Below are 27,589 nucleotides of genomic sequence, written 5' to 3'. Positions count from 1 at the left end.
TTTAGAGATGTTTCACGTGTGTTAATTTTTAAAACATTTTCCCAGCTAAATCTGAAGACCACTGTAGGACTGTTTAATACTTTATTATAAACCATTTCTATATAGGTGAAAGCTCCTAACACATCTGGCATTCAATGAATGAAATGTTTGTTAAACCTGAATCTGAATGACTGATTAATAAACTCTGTCCACCTTTTCTCCTAGAAGATATAAAAGCAGCTCTCTCAACAAATAGCCATCATCCTCACTGGCAACCCAGTGTACCCTGCTGTTCCTGAGACTAGCATGACCACACTAAAAAGTACTATCAATTTCTGTTGTGGTGACAAATGAAACCATAAAGAAATCGTCTGAGTTTACTAAGGTAAGATGAAAGACAAAATTAATGTTTAGCTTGTTTTATTTTCATGTGGTGAAAAGGACATAGATTAGGGGTCAGGAAGCCACAAGGAGATTCTTTCCATCTGAAGCTAGGTTTCAAAGTGGATGACCTTTAAGCTCCTTCTTCCTCTTCTCCTTTTTCCAAAGACAATAGCAGAGCTAATGACTATAACCCTACAGTGAGGCAGCACTTACAACACTTTTGTTGTTAGCTTCCCTGAAAAACTGTTTCACATTAGTTGTACCACTGTGCCTATGTTAAAAAAAAAAAAAAAAAAAACTATTAAAAGGTTGGTCTCTTTAAATTGTGAATCTCTCAGCCAACAGTACTGCATTAAAATGTAATTTTTACAATTTATGACTTCAAATCTCCACTCACTAAGGTACTCTCGTCTGAATCAACATTACCACGGAAACCCCGAAACCTACTGGTGCCTAGAGCATTTTTTTCCCTTCAATCAGATCACTAAACAGAGAACAAAGAAGATTTTTACACCTGTCAAGATGCAAGCAGTGCACAACACCAGTAAACACTTGCTAACCAATAGGGTTAAATACAGGCAAAGAACCCAGGAATTGCTGGAACAGGAAAAGAACAATGCCATACTCAAACAACTGGGAGCAGAATTTTGGTGGTACCCGCTGGACTTGGCAGCCAGTGATGAGCATATTAGCACACCACTGGCCAATCAGCAGGAGCAAAAATAACAATTTTAGAGCTGAAGAGAACTTGAAACCACCCTTTATTTTAGAAAAGAAGAATCTGAGTATTCAAGTGATTCATGCAAGGGCAGACAGCTTGGGACAGAGCCACGACAAGAACCCACTGCAGGATTCTAAGTTCAGGCTCTCTGATACCATACCACACAACATTCTTAGTTGTTCACACAAGACATCAATTAGAGCTGATTTTAAGTGGAGAAGAAAGGTACTGAGATGCTACTGGAAAGGGGATATGGGTTCAATCCCTGGCCAGGGAGCTAAGATTCCAAATGCCTTTCAGCCAAAAAACCAAAACATAAAACAAAAGCAATGATATAACAAATTCAATAAAGATTTAAAAAAAAACTGTATAGGCTGGATTAGGTGATCTATAAGGTTTCATCCCAACTCTACTATTCTACAATTCTAATTCCTATCCTACAATAAATTTAGGCTGTTAGCAAAAGGACTAACTGTGTGATTTTCTCAGGCTAGATGGAACAGGGATTTGGCAGCCCTGTAAAGATATCTTTCTTTATAGAAATTATGCATAATACATAAAATATCCAATGTCAAAGCAACTTCATAAGAATGTAAAAGTACTTTGCAACAATCACTGAACACTAGTTATGTGCTTTCAAAATGTAAAGGCTTTAAGAATTTAAGATAAACAAAGTCATATTTCCTCACACTTGAAAAACTTGAAGGAATGTAGTATTAAATAGAAGCTAGTAACAGACAAATAATCATACTCAGTTAAAAGACATACTATATTTATTTCATCAGTACTGCATATTTATTCACCTATTAACATCTGTGAATTTGGGATTTATTATCCATGACCTCGCACTTCCTTAGTGGCTCAGTGGTATAGAATCTGCCTGCCAATGCAGGAGATGTGGGTTCGATCCCTGGGGAGGGAAGATCCCCTGGAGAAGGAAATAGTAATCTACTCCAATATTCTTGCCTGGGAAATCCCATGGACAGAGGAGCCTGGCAGGCTATAGACCACAGGGTCACAAAGAGTCAGACACGATTGAAACGACTAAACAACAGCAACAATCCAGAACTCAACGGTGCCTTACAATGGTTGGTTATTTCTGTATCTGTGCTGTGCTGAGTTGGTCATTCTGTCCGACTCTTTGTGACCCCATGAACTGTGGCCCACCAGGCTCCTCTGTCCATGGGGATTCTCCAGGCAAGAATAACAGAGTGGGTTGCCATGCCCGCCTCCAGAGGATCTTCCCAACCCAGGGATCGAACCCAGGTCTCCTGCACTGCAGGCAGATTCTTTACCATTTGAGCCACCAGGGAAGCCCATTTCTATGTCTAAAAGTAAAAGTGAAGTGTTAGTCGCTCAGCCGTGTCCGACTCTGTGATCACACGGACTATAGTCCACCAGGCTCCTCTGTTCACGGGATTCTCCAGGCAAGAACACTGGAGTGGGTTGCCATGCCCTTCTCCAGGGGATCTTCCTGACGAAGGGATCGAACCCAGGTCTCTCACGTTTTAAGCGGCTTCTTTACTGTCTGAGCCATCTGGAGTCGATTTTCTTAATAATATGTAAAATAATGATACAACTTTCAATCCAGATTTCTCAGAAATGGTAGGATATGCTACAGGACCCCTGAGGAGAAAGGAAGGCAGGTCCCAGGTAGGTCTGAGGATGCTTTCTGGAGGTAGTGATATCTGAACAGAAACTGGAGCTATGAGAAACCAGTGTTTTCCAGGAACTGCAGGTAGTTTTAGCTGGGAGTATCTTAGTGATGAGAATAAAAGAGGTAAGATCTTTTATACTAAAGCAGTTGGCCTTTATCCTGCAGGCAAAAGGGAAAATGTAGAATTATGAATAAGAGAATGACAGATCGCATTTACATTGTAGAAAATTCATTCTGGAAGGAAAGCAAAAGCAGGGACTGGAAAGAAGCCTGGAAAGTCAGTTAGAGGAAAAGTTCTATATTTTGCAATGACAAAACAGATGGAAAACAAGAGATAAATTTAAGACATATTTAGAATTTAAAAATCCACAGAATTGAGGAATAAATGTATTAACAGGTACAATGCCTTATTCCAAAGTGATGATATTCTACTGACTGTCTCCTATGAATCATTCTTAAGGTAACCGAAATTGTGCAGACTTCAATCTGTCCCAGATACTAAGAAGACATTCTGGAGCCTTCCATTTTATCCTTATAACATTTCATTACCATACATGACTAAGAAGGCTTCAACTTTCCTAAAAACCTGGTGATATCACTACCAGTTACTATTGGATACAATATAACACTGAACTGCAAATTCAGAAGACCGGGGAAAACAATTTTGGAATGAATCTCCAGAACAGGGATCCAGAGAGAACAGCAACTGCTAACACATAAGAAGGCAAGCAAAGTGTGATGAGAGTAAAGTATTGCCCATAAACAAAGTTTAGAGGTAAACTTAATTTTAATTTCTATCTTTTCTTAAGCAAATTCGTTATAGAGGAAACTAAGTTAAAGATCACCGGGCATGTCACAAAGAGGACAAATACTGCGTGATTCCACTTACGGGAGGTACCTTGGTAGTCACCAGGAGCTGGGGTGGGGTGAGGGAGGGATGAGGAGTTATTGTTTAAACAGGTACAAAGTGTCAATCCAGGAGGATGAAAATCTGGAGCAGATGAAGGGCTGGCTGCACAGCCCTGTGAGTATACTTAACACCACATAACTGCACAACTAAAAATGGTCAATTTGATGTTATGTACCTTTTACCACAATTGGAAAAAAAAAAAGCTTTGATTCATACTAAAAGGAAAACTTAACTCTGCTCAAAAAAATAAAAAAAGGAAAAACTGACAGGTTTAGCTCTCTAGGTCACTTCATTTTTTCTGGGTTCACTTATGAATTTATTTATATCCTACTTCATTCCAAAAGGATTCAAAGACCTTCCATAGAAATAAGGTAGAAGACATGGTAGTCAGAGTGAGTGGAAAGTAAAGTAAGGAAAATCCAGCTTAAAGATTGTTAAAGTCCTGGCACACTTCTTCAAGGTAGCCAGGACACTGGGTTCTACTGCTTCACAGAGGACAAAGCAAAAGAATCAAGGATCACTTTAGGTTAATTCCCAGACCTTTCATATAAAAATACACTAACACTCAGGCAAAAGGCAGTTTTTCCAGGAACCAAGCGCCTAGCAAGAGGATCATGTGTGCTGTGCAGTGTTTGTTCCATATCCACAGCACAAAGACAAGAGCAACCTTATCACCACTGCGACTTCTCTCTCCAAGAGAAGAGGCGCATCACACTGCAGGGGGTCGGTGTCCTACAGGGGCCTGCCTTTACTGCCAGGCCTTGATTCTCAAAACAACAGTACAAGTTACTCACTATCATGCCCCTTTTACAGATACGAACTGAGAAGCAGAGAAAGGAAGAAGCCCAGTCAATGGGATAGCAGATGGCAGTGCTGGGATCAGAGTCCCAGTCTTTTCAGGAAAAGTCAGTTCTGTTTTGTTTTCAACATTTCAGAAACAGGCCATCTGTGAAAAGTGACTGCCTTCTAAAAGAAAATCAGACAAAAAGAGTTATCAAGGGTGGACAATCAGGTAAGTAAAAGGTGAACACAAATTTGACTATGAGAGAAAAGCTTATTATACACATTCCAGCCATTTTCCACCAGTACATCACAAAAATCAGCTTCCTGGATCCTCTGGAGCTGAAAGAAACACCACGACAGGTGATAGCCCATAAATGTAATAGTCTTTAGATTACCGAATTAACAAGAGGGGAGAAAATATACACAAGAGAACCCTCAGCAAGAAGCAGCCCTGCCATCTTTAGAGGAACAAATAAAGGTAAACTCAATCTCACTTTGTAATTGTATTATTAAATCTGTGGTTGGCAGCAGGACTGTGCGACACCATCCCAATCTGCATAAACATTTATAAGATATAATGAACTGAAATTGCTGCAAGACGATCTAAAAAAGAAAAATGGAAAATAGTAAAAGGACAATTTGAGAGTCATGAAAGAGTCCCACTTTATATTAATACTCATATTTGTATATTTTCATAAATGATTTAAGGGAAATACATTACGTACAGTGATGTAAATATATTTATAAGAAAAGTAGATAATCTGATATCTGGTTGGTGAGCATGAATGAACCACAAAAATAAAGTAAAAAAGACAATGTAATTATCAAAATAGGGAACAACATTTTAAAAAATCAAGGAAGTTTCGATGTGGATTAATAGAACGTAGTTATTTGGGAACAAGGGTATATTATCCCTATCTTTAAAAAAAAAAAAAATGAAACTTCCCCCAAAGGCCAAATGACAAGAATGCTATGCTTTGGGGGAGTTTTGTTTGCTTACAGAAGCACCTGGACCAGGGAGTCTCCATGTTGCATTTCAGATTCATTTTGCATTTCAAAACAAAAACAATGGACACGCAGATCAGACCTACACAGAAAGCATCCTGGACTGAACAGCTACTCAACAATGGCAGAAACAGAGAACACTGCAGGAGACTACAACAAACAGTGGGCAAAAAATGATGACAGATTTTGTGAATTGTAATTGTATGACAAAAAGAGAGGTCATTAAGATGTGAAATGATAAACAGAACAACACTGTGTAAAGCAACAGTCTTTCTATAAAATGTTGATAAGAAAAGCCCACCTGGAATAGATACGGTGGTAAAGGCAATGCCAAAAATACATGAGATAAGTCATTTTAAGGATAAAGAAGAAAATACTGAAGTGCTCCAGGCACCTGTAAGATGCAGCTTTCTGCAGGGTCACCCTGAGGTCACTCTGTAAGATGGGAAAGAACACGGCACAGAAAACCCTAAGGGTGACAGCAGCCTGAGCTATTTCTTGCAGCACAGAGAAGATTTTTTTACATTTATCTAAATAAATTGCTTCAAAGGCAAACTGGTAAGTATGATTCTGCTGATCTCAACACAGTCACTCCAGTGTTCTAAAGGCAGCAGCAGAAATACCTCAGAATAAAGGGATGTCTTCATGAACTAAACAAAAAATGATCTATGTAAATTACTTGCAGAGGGATACAGGGAGAGAATGAGAAAATACTAGAAAAGTAGAAAAGAGAGAGAGATTGATTTCCGTTGTTGCTGTCCATCTCCCCTCCCTCCCTTCCCACTCCTGGCGCTCCAAAGTGCGTCTGCTCTTAGTCAGAGTTTATTAAAGCAGGTCCCCCAGTGGGAGAAGCCATTAGGTTCCTGCAGCAAAGACTCAGCTTTGTATGGGGTTATAAAATCGCATGAAGAGAGGTTTCCTTCCCACTTTTTTTCTAAAACATGAAATCTTCGCTTTCAGGAAAGTACTTTTTATAGCTATGAATTGCTCAGAAACCATATGAGTACCATTTAGTTCATCAAACTTTTACTTAGCACATAAATATTTTGAGCCAAGTATCAAACTAGCCAGTATATTAAAATTATCTAATGCTGCAAATATTTTCAAAACTAAATAAATTACCTAATGATACTGCCATCCACCATGTCAGAGACAAAAACAGAGTTCTGCTTGACATCATCTAGTTAGTATGGGACATCATTAGCATCAACCTGCCTTAGTGTCTCCATTATTCCACAAAGGTGACAACTGGTATACACTTTCAGCCCAATCCTCCCAAGAATTCTTTCCACAAAAATCAATGTTCCTCAAACAGAAGCCTTAGAACACCTGATCTGAGCCTTAGAACACCTCCAACCTTCACAGTACTATTTTCAATCTATGTTCCAGAATACCAATTGGTATAACACAGAAGTAATACAGATAAAAACCACATATCTACTTATTTTTCTCTTTCCTTTTAATTCAACATAATCTTTTAATGTTCCTCTGAAAAATGTTAGACATAGCCTACAGTTAGATCCATATTTCCTCTTAAGAAATGTCTAATGTCTTCTCTCATTTGTTTATTTCTAGATGGCATATTGGTCCAGCTGAGCAGATCAATTTACTACTAGAGGTGTTTTGTTTTAGATGTTCAGAATGTGACAACTACAAAAAACATAAGGATTCTTTACATAACCCTAAAACCCAGAGAAGTTGTATAGTTAGTTAACGAAAAATTCAAAAATACAATCTAGGTCCACAAAGTTCCAGACAAGTGGCCTTACCACCGTCCCATTGTGCCTCATTAATGTCAGCTATTGACAGTGATTTCCAATTTTCCTCTGTCTAAAATATCAATCTTAGCTAATATGATAACCTATCAATTCTCAATGCCTGAGTCAAAATCTTCAAAGAATAGAAATGTTCTGACTTAAGTTAGTGTTGGGACAAATACTTTTATCATATTTACCTCTCATGGGAGATTTCATGGCTGCTTCTACCATCCCCACCAGAAGCTGGAGACTCTTGGGGTCCTGAGCCAACCCAGATGCAAAGGCTGCCAGGGCATCGGCATGACGTCCGAGGTACTGGAGGGCAACACCCTGTCGGAAGTATGCCTGGAAATAAATAAAAGATAATGCATGTATTACTTATACACTAGGCTCCACCAGGCTGAGGAGGATTCTTAACTAGAACAACAGGTCAGCAGAACTAACATTGAGGTGATCTCAGTGCAAAAACCTAGTAAAGAGTTTGTAATCAAATTTGACTTCTCTGAACATCATAAAATGTAAGCACGCTTCTTGCAGGCAAATTATATTTAAAGCTTTCATTCTTTTGACTTCTAGAACATATTAATTTTATCACATTCTTTGGTACTTATTCACATAGTATATAATATTTTACCATTTTTTGATGATTTTAAAAACCTTTTACCCCAATTTAATAGCATAAGTTCCTCAAGGACAGGGGTTTGGAGACTTCTTTACATCTCACCAAAGTATCTAGCACAGTGCAAGACAAATGAGAGACACTCCAATTTCACTTATTTTGTTTTCTCCTCATTAATTAAAGGAATATATCAGCATGTGATTAGTATTAAGATAATTGTAATAATTGACTAACACAACATGGCTACATTTTTTTTTAACATGGCTACATTTAATGTGGTATTTCAGACATAGTATTTTAAAACCATTATTTAAAATACATGTGCTTTGCTTGAAACAAAATAAGATTGCTGTTGTTTGCATCTTTTAATTGGATTAGTTTAAAAACTGGTATTATCAACTGTGAATATTAAAAAAAAAAAAATCCCTCCTTCCAGCTAATTACAGAAAGGGCCAGAAAATTAATAAAATATTTAAACTTCATAATGATCGTAAGAACTTATAGTTTATTTTCAAACACAGAGTAAAATCAAATAAATGATCAGTGTCTCAAGTATACAACCAGCAAAGGGTTTTGAACCTGATTAAATAACAAATAAAACTGACATATTATTAATGCATTCATTGCTTATATGACATCTGCTTCTAAAATACTTGGTCTATTTAAATATTTTTACAATACTCTATGCTTGTAACACAAATGTAACTTTTCCATCCAATATTCTTTTCAATTGTAATAAATTGTATTTATGGGCTCTAAATGAAGTTTCAAACAACTTCTAAAACTACTATTCAAATTTAATACATAATTTTATATTATGTATACACAATATGAGAGAGCACCTTTCATGTTTACAAAACATAATTACTTACCTTATTTCATTTTTACAACTATGCTTTGAGGTAATTTAAGATAAGCAATACTATTCAGTGTTTCTATTAAAAAACAATCCATAAACAGAATGAATACTCAAATTATTATGGTCTATTCAGACTTCTATTAGTTTAAACTACCAGCAGCTGTTAAAACTCAGACTTCAGTAAGACAATAACCTGTAAATGCACTTTCATCACTAATTCATAAGATCACTTCCTTTCAGTGGACTCAGTCACTTTTTAATCTTTAATGTGTTTATACACATTTTTCACTACCCTTTTCATCTAACATTTTAGGTGATTTCTATAATCCAAGAGGCATCATGTACCACATTCCAACTAAAAATAACTATAGTTTATATAATTCTAGAAAAGCTACATTAAAGCTAAATTTAAAAATTTATGTGTGTGTGTGTGTGTATGTATATATGGGTTTCCCAGGCAGCACTAGTGGTAAAGAACCTGCCTGCCAATGCAGGAGATGAAAGAGATAGGGATTTGATCCCTGGGCCATGGAGATCCCCTGGAGGAGGGCATGACAACCCACACCAGTGTCCTTGGGCTTCCCTGGTGGCTCAGACAGCAAAGAACTGCCTGCAGTGCGGGAGACCCGGGTTGGATCCCTGGGCTGGGAAGGTCCCTGGGGGAATACATCGCAGCCCACTCCCGTATTCTTGCCTGGAGAATTCCCACGGACAGAGGAGCCTGGCGGGCCACAGTCCGTGGGGTCTCAAAGAGTCGGACACGACTGGTCAGCTAAGCACAGCACAACACATACACATTTTGCTTTCTTAGGACACTCAGAAATTAGATGAGGAAAGATATGACTGGATCACGCTGCCCAGAGTCTCAGTTTCCTTCCTGAGAAGATTCTGAAAAGAGGTAAAGGTGAGAAGGCCCAAAGACCTCCCCTGACCCTCCCTCTGTCCTTCCAGAATCCCCAACCCAACGTCACAAGACTTTCTATTAAAAGCTTAGAGTTGTCAGCACAGTGCCTGACATAGAGTAAATACTTAATAAAGTAAGCTATTTTGATTATTAATTAATGAGGAAAACAAGAACACATAATTACAGACTAACAGAACATAAGGAGAGTTCAATAAATATTTAAAACATTTCATTATTCACTGTAACAGCATTCAATTCCTATCACTGCTTTATTCACTCCTCCCTCTTGCTCCACGTAAGACTATTAGCAACTGGGAAACTCACTGCTGTAAGGCTCCCAGACAAAATCTGAACCACCCGAATAAAAGAAGTTGGTGCTAACATGTCTTGGGAGATGTAGCAACCCCCCACCCCCACAGGATTCTCTATCAGTCTCTCCTAAAGGAAAGATCAAGAAGCACTGAGTTTCACTGCTGTTTACTAAACTTAAAGAAAACTGATGTGACCTAATTCTTCTCTTACTATCACAGGCTTCATAGAAAGCATCAGCATCTGGGAAAGGGACAAATCTGAGTCACTTAGGATTGAGCCCAGCCACCCTCAGATAATAGACTCCTTGTTTCAGCACTCCTCATGTATATACCCACATTCTGGTCACTGTTATGCAACAGACAGAGAAGGGAAGGCAACATGGACTGACTTCTGAGAGCCCCTATGCCCTGAGAACAATGGTTTTAACCTGAAGCTTTAGCCAAGAAGAAAGACTTGTAAGGAGCTAGGTAATACACTGGACTACAAGGGGAATGCCTAGATTTTAAAGTGTTGTAGAGTTGTTTATATATTTGTTGTTTACCACAAAGACTCTTCAGTGATTATTCCACACATGCTACTAAGTAATCTCACAAATAATAGAAACACAAGTAGGTTACAAGTATGTTTTCATTCCTTCCATACTACTTCAATTAACATTCTCTAAAAATCCACAGAAGCAGGTACTGTGATGTGTACCACAAATAAAAAGAAATAAAGATAGGACTTGGACTCAAGGTGCTCAAGGTCTAGAGGGAAAGAGTATAAAATTTCTTGACTTCTACCTACAATAACTGTTTACAATAGGAAGGGTTTATAACATTTTAGCAGTAATAAAAATGTAATGAATGACCAAAGTGCTTACATCCTTTGGTTAAAATTGTTAGTATTTTGTCCTTAGTGAATGTACATTCTTCTCATCTCAGAGAGTTTGCTAGACTGAATGTGTGTGTCACTCCAAAATTAATAAGTTGAAACCTAATCGCCAGTGTGATGGTATTTGGAGGTGGGGCTTTGGGGAGGTGATTAGACAATGAGTCTCAAGAGTCTCTAATCCCCTCAAGAGTGGGATTAGTGCCCTTATAAAAGTGACTCCAGAGTGCTCTCTCTTCCCTTCTACCACATGAGACCAGGCACAGCAAGAAGACGTCAGGAAATCAGCCCTTACCAGATACCAAATCTGCCATCACCTTGATCCTGGACTTCCCAACCTCCAGAACTGTGAAAAATAAATGTTATTTAAGCCACCCAGTCTACAGTATTTTGTTATTTCAGTCCAAACAGACTAAGATAGGGTTAAAGTAAAAACACTCAAAGACTAAACATGTGAAACAGTAAGCTATTCACCCCTCAAGTACCCCTGGAAGCAATGAAGGACCTTTAAGTCTTTTCTTTCAACAATCTATTCACAATTCTAAAACATCACTGAACTCAATAATAACCTAAACTTCCTCCTCTTCCATGGTTCAAATGAGTAATAAGATAAATTATGCTCATAGGTACATATGTACATTCATAACAAAAAATATAACAAAAAATAAATGTATATAATATGTAATGATACATAAAATTATATACTTACATGTACAGTATAATCTATTACTTAGTACAAGTGCTCCCAAACACTCCGCCTTCGATTTAATCTGTACTTTTATTTTTTATTTTTTTTTCTTTTTCGAAAGTCTAATCTGTACTTTTAAATGCTATACTTTAATGTTCCTAACATGTTTTTCACTGTTGGAATTTGAACTTTTCTTTTTAACATCTTCTGAAGAATAAATATCTCTATAACATGGTAGTATACTTGCCAGCCCATCATACCACCTGCTACCATAACATCACCATCTTGTCAACAATACTGGTAAGTCACAGAACTATTTTCACTGACTTTTCCCTTGCTATTTCATTTTAAAATGAGGAGAAATTGCAAAAACAGAAATGCTGGTTTTAGTTTTTAAAAGCACCAGCATTAAACTACAATTAAACCATGATTGGGTCAAAAGTGAAAATGATTACAAGATGGCAAAAGTAGAAAAGCTTTAACATCACACAGAACTAACTATGCTCAGTTTTGATGGAAAAGAATAAAATAGAGAATATATATTTTTAAATGAATCTTAAAAGGAAAGGCATGATTTAAGATTTTATTTTTCAGTTCTCTAGGAATTAATGCTCCTTACTCCCTTTATTTGTCAATCTTTTGTTTAATATTTGTATATTTGCCATCTCACATATTTGACTTTCATATACTTTTTTAGGAAGGCATTATATAAGAAAATAAAAGACTGTACTCCTTAAAACATATCCATCATACAAGCAAAATGTAAATGTACACATAATGCCCACTATAAAATTTATTACACATTATAAATTATATGTCACATTAAAATATGACACATAAAAATGAAGGGATAGGACCCATGTCCTCAACAAGTTTCCACAGTCTTGCATCAAATAGGAATCCAGATGGATACATAAGCACAAATTATTTTTGTAACATATTTTGTTATGTAGGCTCATTTAGGACAAGGGAGAAATTAACAGAACTTTCTACAATGATGAACCTGTTCTCTATACTGTCTAATAACTGTACCCTCTGGCCAGCCACCTGTGGCCACTGACCATGTGAAATGTGAACCATGTGACTAAGAAACTAAACGTTAATAAGTTTAAACAGCCACAACTGGCTAGTAGCTACTGTATTAGACAGTAGAGCTCTAGAGTTTGGTCTTCCTTTAACAACAAACATCCAAACACAAAGTGAAAGGGTATACACTCAACAAATAAAAATAACTACTACAAAAGCTGGGAACTGAAGCTATGTGACTTACTTCCAGGGCAGCTGCTGCAGAAAAGACTCATTGGCTGACACTAGAATCCTATTCCAGTTGCTTTTCAGCTGTGTGCCTTTAGCCAAGGCACTTCTCCCAACTTCATGTTCCATTTCCACTTACAGAGAGGATGATAATAACAACGTCAACAAAGAATGCTAATTGATATCACATATGGTATATAAAACAAAGAGTGGCTACATTTTTAAAAACTGAAGAGAAGTGAATTTCTCACTATTGAGTCTCAACTTGGCATCTGCTATTTAATCAGGTGGCTCATCTGCTTTACCACTTCACACAATAGAAATTACTTGTGGTAAAGTGGGTGAGGAACTGACAAAAAGTAAGCACAAAACAAAAATTAATGATCTCAATGATCACCTTTGGTCATTAACAGAATAGTTAACTTATGTTTGGCATCTTCCATTTCAGAAGCCTATAAATAAGTAATCTGCTTAATGGAAATTTTTAAATCAAAATTGCTTTTAAAAATCTTTACACTTTTGGCACTTGATTGGGTAGGCTTCAATTATCTAGTAAGTTTGTTACCTGGGAAAAACATCATATGCACTTTAAATCAAGTCCCTTAGCCTAGGTGGAAAAGAAGAAAGAGATGGCAAAAAAAAATAGATGACACACAAAAATCTATCTGTGGAAACATGAAAAAGTCCTTTCTATCAGAGACTCTATCCTGATATACTGATGATTAGAATTACAAGATGTTCTGAGGTCCAAGCCTGAACACCTATCTAAGAATTAACAAGCGCCCAGTCTTACCATATCAGTCTTGCCATTATAAAACCATAACTTTTAGTGCACAGATGCTTCATTTTCCAAAATCCCTTCTATTTATCATTGAACTGCTACTCTGTGTCCCACACAGTGCTAGTTGTTTTCCACAGTTCGTCACTAACCCTCACAACATTCTGCAAGAAGTTCTTATGACAACTATTGCACAAAAGAGGTGGTTATGAAACATCCCTGCTGCCAAAAACTCTTTCTACTATTCCACACTACCTCTTTGATAAAAGAACTAATAGTGTGCAATTAACCTCTAAATCAAGCTTTTTGTTTGGGAATTCTTACACTGGCAAAATCCAACCTATGGAGGCAGAAATGAAGGAAAATCAGAAATGACACAGAAAATTTATGAACATGAATATTTAATCTCTATTCCATTAGCAACCGTTGATTGTGGAACAATTTTTAATGAATTGGATGGAGGGAAAATTCATTTCATTAACCTTTCATATAAATGTATTATTATTGAACCAAACAGGCCACTGTACTTGCAACTCAGTTCGATGTTAATTAGATTACAGGCATGACGCTTTAAATCAAAGAGAAACAAAGGGAGCCATCAGCAAGCTTCTCAGCCAATGCTTATTTGTTTGCTGGCTAAAAATGGATTTTTACCTGCAATACAATTTGCTATGCTTCTTTAATTTTCTGAGATTTTCAAGTGGAGTTTCTTTTGCTTCTATATGCTGACAGTTTGTATTAAAAATAAAAATAAATAAAACCTTGAGAATCGGCAAAGAACACATTCTTCATGTAGCAATGTTTTACCTGCTCAGCTGGGAGTAATCATTCCTATCTCTCCAGAAAGCTGTGCTTATATTTTTTCACCAGTCTGTCTTATTGTATGCTGACAGCACATGCAAGAGATTGAAGGCTATTGTAGAAAACACCATCATTCAGTCTGTAACCCAGAGTCAAAGGCCCAAACGGCCTAAACACAATGTTCTAACCAAATCTGCAGCTGTGAAGTGTTTTTCTCTTCAATGTTGCTTTTGGTACATACAGTATCAATTTCTAAAAGAAATCTGCTCTCAATCATGATTGTTTCATACCATATCAGCTATTTCTTAACCCTAAATTAATTTTAAACTAATTCTATCAAATTTGTTAAAGTAACAGTTTATGGGAAAATCATATTTTGAAAAGAAACTAGAAATCTGATCAGCAGTTAAAGATGAAACAAAAACCAGGAATTAAATAACTAAGTAGGTGTCGTTTTCTAGCACTGGAGGAATTCCTAACACTAATGTTCATGTCAGATTATAAAACCTGTGTACCATCATCTTGAGTTTCCCTTGTAAACTTTGAAACTAAACAATGAAAGGAGCTTGAAGTCGCCTAGAGTAATGGTTCTGAATTGCCCATACCTTGTGCCGTCACTCTACGGGTGTGGCACAGGAGGAGTGTAAAGTCATGCCAAAAAAAACACCAGGGAATTATCTGAACATTCTCCAAGTAATCATCTGGCTTCAGTGTAAGTTCTGTGCCCGTGCCCCACCAACCCTCCCTCCACTCCAGAACACTGAGCACGTGTGCCTTCACACATACAAATGATCCTGGGGAGAGTGTGAAACCAGGGGCAAACTGGGAAAAAATAATGGTGAGCAAGGGAATTAGGAAAAACACTGAAGCCAACATATGGCAATTATAGGATTCACTAACTACTAAAAAAAGCACTTGGTATCTCACCTACCTATCTCACCCAAACCATACCAGACTAACAGGAATCCACTCCCTCCAGAAAGCAGTCTATAAGAAATTATTGCCAGAAGTGCTATACAAGGCTTCCTTGAGCAGACGAAATCCCACCATTAGTTGCTCATTCTCTGATCTTTCTGATCTAACAGCTGATAGTTTCATAATTCTTACTTTTCTCATCAAAGTATAATTCAAATGCGAGTTCATAGCATTATACCATGGAGGTCAAAACTATATGATAACATAACATGTCCCTGAAACATCCAATCTATTTGAACTTTCTGGGAGAGAATCTTTTTAATTAGTAAACTACAGCAATTCTAGATTCACAGCAAAACTGAGTGAAAAATACAGAGAACTCCCATAATAACCATTGTTCTGACACATGCAGAACTTCCTGCACCACTGTGGTACTTTTTAAAAAAAAAAAAATCAATGGAGAATTATTTTTATATGAAAATTACAGAAGAAAATAAAAGAGTTCACACAATTTTTAAGAAACATAAATAAATACCCATCTACATTCCATCTACAGCCCCAATCCCTCGGATAGTCCTCTCTTCTGACTCCTCAGGTACTGGGGAAGCAAAGCTGGAAAAGTGCTGCCAGAAACCACTGACAGCTTCTTCATTGTCAACTGCCAGCTCACACAAAGAGCGCCCAGAGAAGAAAGCGTACTAAGAAGAGGGACAAGACAGGGTGACGTGAGCAAGTGGTAAGGACAGAGCTGAAAGGCAAGAATGGTCCTAAAAAAAACCTTAACGCAAATATTTCATGTGTGCTTTTCTAAACAATGAACTTCATAGACTATGTCTTTCCCCTTCCTATATCAGGTAATCTTTCTACGTTGTCACATGTGTGTTAAGGTGCCACACATCACAATGAAAACGAAGAAAAAGAAAAATGTCTTCCCCTCAGTATCTACCACTACAGAAACATAATGATGTACTTTTGATCTTTTCAAAAGAGAAAAGGTTCCATTTCTAGGCAAGATAGAGGAAGCGTCCCGTCTTTCCACTGAATACCATCACATCTGGAAAGACTTCATGGAACAGATCTCTGAACAGCCAATGCAGTAGATGAACTGAGGAAAGAGACTAGAATTCAAAGTAGTACCAAAGCACCAATGGGCTTCCTCTTGTGTTCTGTATTCTTCCCATCTGCTATCACGCACCTTGGATTCAAAGGCAGCTCAAAATAAGGAAACACTCAATTGTGCAAACAGAAGCTCTCCAAGAAAAGTCCTATTCCAGTCAGAGAAGCAAGAAAGAGAACTCCCAAGGGTCAGAAAGAGTAGAAAAAAAACCCATTTTTAAAATCCTCTTTCCATTCTTTCTCAGCTGACACCTCAGACAAACCAACAGTGCCAGGGAGAGTGGCTGCAGCGGCCGCTGGGCAGGCATGTAAACTTGTGAGGAAGAGGGCCCTGATCACAGGGCCTGTGGTGCCCAGAGTTCAGGATGAGTCCCACAGCTTTCTTTTCTCTCTCGCTCTGTCTCTCTGCCCTTTCACTACTTGATGCCTCATTAAAGACATAATTATAGGATACGCATGGCAGCGCAGAGAAAACTAAAGCTCTAGTTTTGGCCAGTGGATGAGAAGGGAAGAAGGCAGCCAGCCAGAGAGCTGGAAAGTGTTGGGGAATTTTTAAAAAGATGTAGGAGGGAGCTCATGAGAGATCCCATAAAGAGGTGTTTGGATCTGACCTTAAATAGCATACCAAAGTTTTGAGAACTAAACTACAGGAGAGACTACCATCTGGTTCTCAAACTGGCCATTGGGTGGTGCATACAAAGGCAAGGTCCCAGTAAAACCACAAAAACTCCGAAAACTTAACCGACTTTGGAACCAAAGTCCACAAAATAGGGGCTGAGACTTACAGCCTAAACCTAATCAGGTGAATAGTTTATTAAAATAAAAAAATTTATTCTTCTTAAATTGTAAACAAAATGCAATGAATAATATCAAAGTATTTGGGATATAAGCAAAATCACTTCACCTGTGAAGAACTGAAAAAAATCTCTACTCACAAGGAAATCAACACATGCCAACTCTAAAATGACACAGAAGTTAACATGACCAGACAACTATTATATTCATGTTGTGAGATGGGCAAAGAGTCTTGCAAAAAAGATGACATCCCCAGCAAAGAAATAAAAGATACAAAGAAAAACCAAATAAAAAAATTAAATATAAAATAACTAAACTATCTAGGAAGGGGTTCAATAGCAGAACTTTGATTACAGAGAAAAGAATCAGTAAATTTAAAAACAGACCAAAAGAAATTACCCATCTGAACAATGGAGAGAAAGATAATAGAAAACCAAAGATATTCAGAGCCTCAGGGAAACACTGGACAATAACAAAAGCTACAATATTCATGTCATTGGTAGGTATCCCAGTATAAGACAGTAAGAAATGTGAAGCAGAGGGGAAACTTGAAGTAACTGAAAACTTCCCACATTTGGTGAAGGACATAAACCTACAGATTCAAGGTCAGCAAATCCCAAATAGAGTTAGCCCAAATAAATCCATGTCAAAAAGCATCATAATCAGCATTTGTTGCTGTGTGTATAACTTTTATGTGACCCCATGGACTACAGCTCCCCAGACTCCTCTGTTCATAGGATTTCCTAGGCAAGAATACTGGAGTGGGTTGCCATTTCCTTCTGCAGGAGATCTGCTCAACCCAGGGATCAAACCCGTGTCTCCTGCATTGACATACTGAAAACTAAAAACAAAGAAAAACATCTTGAAAGCAATCCAAGAAAAATGCCATATTATTTGCAGGAAAACTACATTTCCAATGACTGCAGATTTTTCATCAGAAACCATGAAGGCCAGAAAGCATAGTAAAGACATTTTTAAAGGGCTGAAAGAAAAGAAATATAAACCTGAAATTCTATGAACCTTCAGGAAAACATCCTTCAAGAATAATGCTGAAATAAAAGAACTATGAAAACTTGAGTTAAAAAAACAAAGAACCCAATAAAAATTAGGCAGTAGATTTGAACAGACACTTCAACAGAGAAGTTACTACGATGGCAAATAAGCACATGAAAAGATGTTCAACATCTTTTAGTTAACAGCCAACATTAGTCAAGAAAATGAAAAGTAAACCACTATATACCTATTTAAATAGCAAACAAACAAAATGAAAAAACAATGTCAATAACCAAGTGTTGGTGAAGATACAAAGCAACTAGAACACTCATATAGTGCTGGTGCAATGCAAATATCTGGAAAATAGTTTTTCAGTTTCTTATAAAATAAAATACAGATTAACTATTTTGTTGTTCAGTCTCTAAGTTGTGTTCCACTCTTTGCAACCCCATGGACTGCAGCACACCAGGCATCCATGTCCTTCACCATATGCCAGAGCTTGCTCAAACTCATGTCCATTGAGTCGATGATGCCATCCAACCATCTCATCCTCCGTCACTCCCGTCTCCTCCTGCCCTCAATCTTTCCCAGCATCAGGGTCTTTTCCAATGAGTCAGCTCTTTGCATCGCGTGGCCAAAGTACTGGAGCTTCATCTTCAGCATCAGTCCTTCCAATGAATATTCAGGGTTGATTTCCTTTAGGATTGACTGGTTTGATCTCCTTGCAGTCCAAGAGACACTCAAAAGTCTTCTCCAGCACCACAGTTTTAAAGCATCAGTTCTTCAGACCTCAACCTTCTCTATGGTCCAACTCTCACATCCATACATGACTACTGGAAAAACCATAGTTTTGACTATATGGACCTTTGTCAACAAACTGATGTCTCTGCTTTTAAATATGCCATCTGGGTTTGTCATAGTTTTTCTTCCAAGGAAGATTTAACAATATAATCTAGCAATCCTACTTTTTAGGTGTTTTTCCTAGAAAAATAACAGATGGTCACACAAAACCTGTACATGAAAGTTTACCACTGTTGTACACAGAATTTCCCCAACTGAGAACAATCCAAATGTCCTTCACAGGTGAATAGATAACTCGTCTTTTCAGGTTTGATTTTTTATTACTAATATTTCACCCATTTGCCTACTCTTTCAAACAAGGTCAAAGCAGAACCCAAATAAAGTCAAGGGATAAATCTATGAAGATCAAATTCAGGGTTGTGAGTCATGGGGATGATTTAAAAATTTTAAAGGTATTTTTAAAAGTAAAATGCTGCTCTGGACATCTCAGTGAAAAGAACACACAAACAATACACACTGCAAACCCTACTGTGAAACAAAAAGAACAGTTAAAAATGAAATGCGCTTTGTATAAAATGAACAACAAAACTATTGTATAACAGTTTCCTATACAATTATATTTATATAAACTATTATTTAAAGTAAAGCCAAAAATATGAAGTTGTGAGATTAAAAAATGGATAGCAATATGTATAATTAATCTCATTATTCACAGATTCTATATTTGTGAATTCAACTACTTACTAAAATTTATTTGTAACCCTAAAAATCAATACTACTGTGCTTTCATGTTCATTACAAGACATGTGCAGATCAGAGAAAATTTGAGCTACCCAATCCCTATGTTCCTAAAACAAGTTGACACGTTGTCTTCTTATTTCAGATGCCAAAAGTAAACAAGTATATCCTTTTCATTGGTGATTTCACTGTTTTAATTGGCCCCCAAGTGTAGGTCTAGAGTGTTTCTAGGTACAAGTCTATTATGTTCCTTACAGAGAAAATACATGTCTTAGATAAGCCTTGTTCAGGAATGATCTACAGTGCTTCTGGCCATGAGTTCAATGTTAATGAATCCACAATATACATTAACTCAGGTCTATTTAAACAGAAGCACACATAAAACAAGGTTATGTGTAGATCGTCTGACAAAAATGTTGTGACCAGAGACCTGCAGGAACCTAACTCTGTATTTCCCCTAGGAGCAATGGTTCAGTATTTGCTGACTTATAGAATATAACCAACCGCCTTGTAACCAGAACTGATTGCTACATTTTAATTAGAGGAGAAGGAAACCATTTCCCTCTTGGCTTTGACATCCAGTGAAGGGGCAAATATGCAAGTGCTCTACTGTCCACTGCCCTCTCCTGGAGCCCTAAGGCAGGAAGCAGAGAAAGAATGGTTACTTACATGGTAAGTAGAGGTACAATTACTAACAATGCAATAATACCTACTGTTCACTAAGTGCCTTTTTTTTTTCTTTTTATTTATTTATTTTTTTATTTTTTTGGTCATACATTGATATGAATCAGCCATGGATTTACACGTATTCCCCATCCCGATCCCCCCTCCCACCTCCCTCTCCACCCGATTCCTCTGGGTCTTCCCAGTGCACCAGGCCCGAGCACTTGTCTCATGCATCCCACCTGGGCTGGTGATCTGTTTCACCATAGATAGTATACATGCTGTTCTTTTGAAATATCCCACCCTCACCTTCTCCCACAGAGTTCAAAAGTCTGTTCTGTACTTCTGTGTCTCTTTTTCTGTTTTGCATATAGGGTTATCGTTACCATCTTTCTAAATTCCATATATATGTGTTAGTATGCTGTAATGTTCTTTATCTTTCTGGCTTACTTCACTCTGTATAAGGGGCTCCAGTTTCATCCATCTCATTAGGACTGATTCAAATGAATTCTTTTTAATGGCTGAGTAATATTCCATGGTATATATGTACCACAGCTTCCTTATCCATTCATCTGCTGATGGGCATCTAGGTTGCTTCCACGTCCTGGCTATTATAAACAGTGCTGCGATGAACATTGGGGTGCATGTGTCTCTTTCAGATCTGGTTTCCTCAGTGTGTATGCCCAGAAGTGGGATTGCTGGGTCATATGGCAGTTCTATTTCCAGTTTTTTAAGAAATCTCCACACTGTTTTCCATAGCGGCTGTACTAGTTTGCATTCCCACCAACAGTGTAAGAGGGTTCCCTTTTCTCCACACCCTCTCCAGCATTTATTGCTTGTAGACTTTTGGATAGCAGCCATCCTGACTGGCGTGTAATGGTACCTCATTGTGGTTTTGATTTGCATTTCTCTAATAATGAGTGATGTTGAGCATCTTTTCATGTGTTTGTTAGCCATCTGTATGTCTTCTTTGGAGAAATGTCTGTTTAGTTCTTTGGCCCATTTTTTGATTGGGTCATTTATTTTTCTGGAATTGAGCTGCAGGAGTTGCTTGTATATTTTTGAGATTAATCCTTTGTCTGTTTCTTCATTTGCTATTATTTTCTCCCAATCTGAGGGCTGTCTTTTCACCTTACTTATAGTTTCCTTTGTAGTGCAAAAGCTTTTAAGTTTCATTAGGTCCCATTTGTTTAGTTTTGCTTTTATTTCCAATATTCTGGGAGGTGGGTCATAGAGGATCTTGCTGTGATTTATGTCGGAGAGTGTTTTGCCTATGTTCTCCTCTAGGAGTTTTATAGTTTCTGGTCTTACATTTAGATCTTTAATCCATTTTGAGTTTATTTTTGTGTATGGTGTTAAAAGTGCCTTTTAATTTACCAACACTCTTCCACATGTTTTACATTCATTCATTCATTCTTTAAACAAATATTTGTATGATTAGCTCTGTGCTAGGCACTCCACGGGAGAGAACACAGATACCGTCTCTGCACTTCTAAAGCTTTCATCTACTGCAGGAGTAAACAAGTACATGGTGAAAAAAATTATAAAATATAAGTTGTGAAAGTACAATAAACAAAGCATGTATAGTAATAAAGAATAACTGGTGGGGGAGACATACCTTATTTTAAAACATACCCAGGAAAGTTACCATTTAAGCTGAGAGTTAAGGATGGTAAGAAGCCAGCCAAGGAAAGAGCAATGCAGGGAGGAGTGCAAAGGCCTGAGAGTATAAAGAGGGTACTATGCTCTAAAAAAGCACACCTCAGTGGGAACGAATGGCCTGAGATGAGTTATTCAGTTCCTTTAACAACTTCGGCATTATCATCCCTATTTTTAAAATGAAGGACTTGAAGAGTTCAGAGAAGTAAAGAGACTTGCTCAAGGTGCACATCTAGTGGGCAAAAATTCAAACAGGATGAACTGATGCCAAAGTCCATACTCTTTCACTTACATCATGCTGCCTCCCACTTTCTTCCTGCTCCTATGACTCACCCCCAAAGATTTCCCTGTCTCACTAAGGTGGATGTATTTATATACCTTAAAGAAAAATAACTAAGTAAGAGAAACATAATAAACAGGACTTGATGCCAACTAGTTGATATATGTTGTTTCTCTGTGTACATCCTGGGACCTTATGCACTTCTAAATAGTCACATCCTACTGCTGACACATGTTCAATAATTACATTATTATCCTCATTACATCTCTCTAACCCTTTGATGCCAGTGCTTTCTCTCAATCATGAGCTAATCTAGCTTTCCCCTATGAGGTATGAAAAGAAAATGACTTCTACTCTTATACAGGGAAAAACTAAGAAAAAGAGAGGTTAAAGTTCACAACGTCATCCTCTTAGCACATCACAGTTACCCTACTTGGGGAGTTCTATTTTGCACATAGTATTTACAGAGACTTTAATCCTGAAAGGGTCTACATCAGAAACTCAGGTTTCCCAATTTCTTTCTATGTTTTTGTTTTCTTAGGTAGTTATTTATGTGACTGTCCTCCTAACTAAATGGACCAATCTGGGCATAAACCATTTTCTCATTTTCTCTGCTTATAGAAAGGAATGGCTTATTTCAGCCCTGCAGATAACATCTTCAGGTCTCGGGAGGATGACAAATTGGAACAGTCTCTTTCTTGCCTAACATTTCTTACCTAAGAGTCAAGCGATGATGTTAAGTAACAAATTTCTCTTCTGACAATTTGCACTTATTTTCTTAATAGCCCTGCTAAGATTCAATGAATTTTAGTTTGCTTAGAGCCTACTTAGTGCCTGCCAACAAGCACAGGATGCTTCCATTCATCAGCGTAATAGTCCGAGGAGTGAGGCACTGCTATGAAATTATGGCAGCAATTCCAAAAAAGAAACAGCAGAAATAGGGGAAATGAATTATCTTTCAAAAGAACCATCAGAATAGCATAGCAGTGCCTACATAACTAGAAACTTAATAAATTATTTTGATTGAGAAATATTCAGAAATTTTATTGAGGTATAATATCAACATGCTAAAAATTACCTGTTCACTGGCTTTATCTATATTTTACAAAATCATTTGAAAACAAGTGCAGCCACTGAGTACAACTGCATAACTCTATTAATAAATCTAAGTCTTGGCAATCATACACAAAGAGTAACATTTACAGGCCCCTGATGCCTCCAATGGCTAAAGAGTTTCAGACTAATGGCTGGTGTTGACCTGTTAGATTCTCCTGCACATAATTCTGGTGTACTATCTGACTGGTACCTTTGGTGCAGCAATGGTGTGTTTACGCATCTCTTCCCAAGATCACAAATTGCTAACACTGTTCCCCCTATCATTTAAGCTCTCTTTCTATAAAACTTGTAAATTGAAACACTCTTTTCTAGTATTACCTGTTAACAAGTTTTAAGCTGCAGAGTCAAAACAATTCTGCGTTTTTAAATGAGTTCATCTCCGGCCTTCTTCTGTAACTTTCACCTTTCGTCAATCATGTGTTGTCTGTCTACCAGGTATAATGTATTCGGTGCTACAGAAGTATGTAAGAAGAAATAATTAATGTCAGCTTTCAGAAAGCATACAATCAACTTAGGAAGGTACATAAAAGCTGCGCATTAAATAATTAAAGAACTGTTTCAAAGCAACATATAAACAAGTGCTTATGAAACTGAATATGAATCCTTCCCAAATTACAAAGCAATTATTTTTCAAAAGTTCATCTTCAAGCCAGCTGTTCAGAATGTTTTAAGCATTTTTGCATTAAAAAGTTATACTGTAAACAGTAGTTATTTTATCCAGCCAATTCATAATGACCTACTTCATATAAGATGTCACTGAATTACAGGACTGACAATATTATGGAATGGAAAAGAAATGGAACTGATATTAATATGTGATCAGCACTATCACACAAGTAATGTTATTTAGTCTTACTAATCCTGCAAGGTAGATTATTATGTCTTCCTTTAAAGATTAGGACCTTGAGTTGATAAAGGTTGAGTAACTTGCCCATAGTAATAGCTTAAAAATGACAGAACAGATTCAAACCCAGAACTGTCTGGTTCTAAAGTCAGGACTCCACAACTGCAACATGTAGCTTTCCCTTAAAACAGCATTTATAAGGGAAGCTTTTTTTTCAGTGTTTCAAATGGGAATGTCAGAAATAGATTTCACAACCCAGAAGCTCCTGAAGTGCAAAAACAATGCCTTTTCATCTTTGTATCTCCAAGGTAGTATCTGACACAGAGTAGGTAACCCATGATTACTGAATGAATGAACAAACAGAAAATGAGTTCTTTGAAAGGATCATTTTTTATTGATATGTAGATACCTACAGCCTACCATAGACATCTAATCTATCCATCAATAAATATTTCTAGCTAGTAAAGAATTCCATCTTGCTAGTACACCTCCTCTCATTCTGCTTTTCCTGAATTTGCAATCCTGACCACTTCCAAATTCACTCCTTGAACTCAATGTCTTCCAAAACCTCAGTTCTCTCCTCCTTCCTTTCCTTAGACAATAAAATCCAGAAGACTAAATCCATATTTACATCTTTTATGGGCTCAGCAAGCTCCCTAGCCAAGACAGATATGAGTTTAACCTAGGAAGCTTTTCCCATAATGCTCTTGGATCTCCGAGTCTGAAAAAGATGCACTGCCCCTTGGGGAGAAATTATCCAAACCAGTATCAATGAAGTGGATTTATCTTGTCCAGAGGAAATGCAAATGAACTTTAGTTGCATCAAGTTTCTGAAACTATACTGCTTAAGCAAATTAAGAAACCCATTTCAAGTTGTTTGAAAGGAATGTTGGCTGACACTTGCAAATGAGTCTCCTACAGAGAAGGAGCTCTGATTCTACAGCTTATCATTTCATATGATCTTAAAGATGAATATTCAGATCCCACATCAATTCTTAATGAAACGGATAGAATCCCAAAAGCTTAAAAACTAGGTTCCACTTCATAATCTGTCATTCTCTCTACCTTCTTTCAGGATATATTAATTTTTTAATAAGTTCTTTTAACTATCTTCTAAGATACATTTTTAACCACTACAAGTTCAAAAATGATGCACCAAGCCCCTAATTTAATTGATATCTATGTATAGAATTCTTATTAATTATAAAATTGTGACTATAATTAAATAAAAATACAGAAGTGACAGAAATACAGGTTCTGAATTTCTTACATTAAAAGTCCTTGGAAAAAAAGACAAATCATCTTCTTAAACTGCCAGATGAGTACAGTTAACATCCTATACCAACCATGTTATTTTCAAAATTTTCCTGAATATTATTAATGGCAAATGTTAAACTACCAAATATCTTGTACTATTGATAAATTCTCTCTGAAGCCATGGCTCAGCAATTTCAGTATATACACTTTGTGAAACAAGAGAACTAGAAGTCCTTTCAAGAAAGAACAACAACAAAACCATCATTCCCTTCAGCACAATTGGCTCAGAGTAATGAAACAGAAATACTTGTTTTTAAAACATACTTTATACCCACATTTAAATGCCTAATTAATCCTAATAATTAAATGCATCCACTAACCACTTTCTTTGCAAGATCTCTTTTCTATTTCCATAAACCCAGGAATTTAATGGAAATCATTGTGTCATTATGGCCAGGGTAATAAATGCCTATTGGTCAATAAGCTCTGAACCTTAACAGGCAGTTAACTAATTCAGTCGGAAATAAGACCAATAGTTCTAATGGCCTCTAATTTCACTGCAAGAGCCCAGCCTTATGAACTATAGATGGTTTTCATGAGCTCTTCCTACAGCAGAGAACAGCAATTTAAATGTAAAAAACATGCATTTCAAATTCAAGTGCTTACACTGATTTCATTCGCCAGTGAAACTACAGATCAGAAGTCCTTCCAGAAGAAATATTTAAGTGCAATCAGTAGAGCCAATGCAAGCAAAAATAAACGATTTTAAACTACAAGAGATCAAGGCAGTCTATTTGAAAATTATTCAAATTTTCTTTTGCTTATTTCAAACAATGTGAATAATTTTTTTAAAAACTAGACAAAAGTAACAACTGTACAAACACCTTGTAACAAAAACAAAAAGGGAGGCTTAGAAAGTTGATCTCTTCCTGCTGTCTCACTCATCCTCCTCCCCTAAGAGTGAAGGCTTCTAGATTTCAACATAAATAGATATAACTTGGTATACAGATATCCGATATCAGTATACTTGAAATAAAATAGTTTGGAGACATCAGTAGCCACACAAAACCTAATCTTTTCAGCTGTCTGTCTCACACTGCAACAGCAGAGAAAGCATTTCAAGGGATGAGACAAGAATGTCCCTTCATCCTATACCAGGAGGTGACTTCCATACAAAAAAGAACTAGGTTATGTCATTGTTCTGCCAGCATTCAATTCTGACCTGATTATTCTGTGCCTTTCTCCATACTTTTATGGTAGTTACATTTAACAGGAAAACCTCTTAAATTATACATTTGGGTTCCTTATTCTTATGACATTTAATTTAAAAAGCATTTACATGCCAAATTTAAAAAGTCCTTATACTTATTCATCATTTACTTTGTCAATTATGGTGAAAGAAATTAAAGTTCTCTGGTCTGATTTTACAACAAACTTCTGACAAACCTAAAGAAAACAAATCACTATACTTTCTAGCCTCTAGTTCAATCATAATCACACTTCTCACAAAATATTTAGACTATATTAATCTTTCCATAGCACAGTAATTCAGAGAGTAATAATATATGGTAGTGAACCAGAACACTAGGCAGATAGTAAAGAAACCTTGGGCTGGTATTAGCCTTGTAACTAACCAGTTATATTCATTTCAATTTACTTTCCCTTTTCCAGCCTCAATTCTATAATTTCTAAAGTGAGGGGTTGGGTTAAATGACCTCTTAAGGTTCTTCAGAACTGTGTAACATCCTAAAATCCTATTCAATGAAATGTGATCTTCTTTAAATATTTATAGACTGGCTAACTGCTGAGGTATCCTATTAACAAATTTCTCCTTAATACTCCCACGTTCACTATCATTTGGAAACTTGTGACTACCATACTTGGTTTCATTTCAATGTCTCCTTTTTCAAACATATTTTACCTAAAAGAAAACCTAACACAAGAGTCCTAGATAAAATATCTGCCCCCACCATTCATCCCCCAAAGCAAGACAAGCTTTTTTTCTCTTTTAACAAAAAACACTCGCAATTGGCAAGAAAGGTGTCAGCCAGTCTATTTCTTTCCATGTGTTAATGAACCACCTATTGCCAGATGGAAGTCTTTCCTTAATTCCAGACCAGTAAACACAGTT

At 36.9% G+C, this 27,589-nt stretch overlaps 1 protein-coding gene across 7 annotated transcripts in view; it reads right to left on the bottom strand.

The window, feature by feature from the left end:
- Positions 1-27,589, bottom strand: part of TTC28 (tetratricopeptide repeat domain 28) — a 575,247-nt gene that overhangs the window by 275,734 nt on the left and 271,924 nt on the right. For all 7 annotated transcript variants that reach the window (XM_043901459.1, XM_043901460.1, XM_043901461.1 and 4 more), the window contains one exon: positions 7,394-7,541. In XM_043901459.1, coding sequence (XP_043757394.1) covers positions 7,394-7,541 — 148 coding nt within the window. The remainder of the gene's footprint in view (positions 1-7,393; positions 7,542-27,589) is intronic.

This window comes from Cervus elaphus, chromosome 5, assembly GCF_910594005.1.
Source record: "Cervus elaphus chromosome 5, mCerEla1.1, whole genome shotgun sequence".
NCBI lineage: Eukaryota > Metazoa > Chordata > Mammalia > Artiodactyla > Cervidae > Cervus > Cervus elaphus.
The sequence above is the reverse complement of the archived record's forward strand: the minus strand, read 5'-3'. Positions and strand labels throughout refer to the sequence as shown.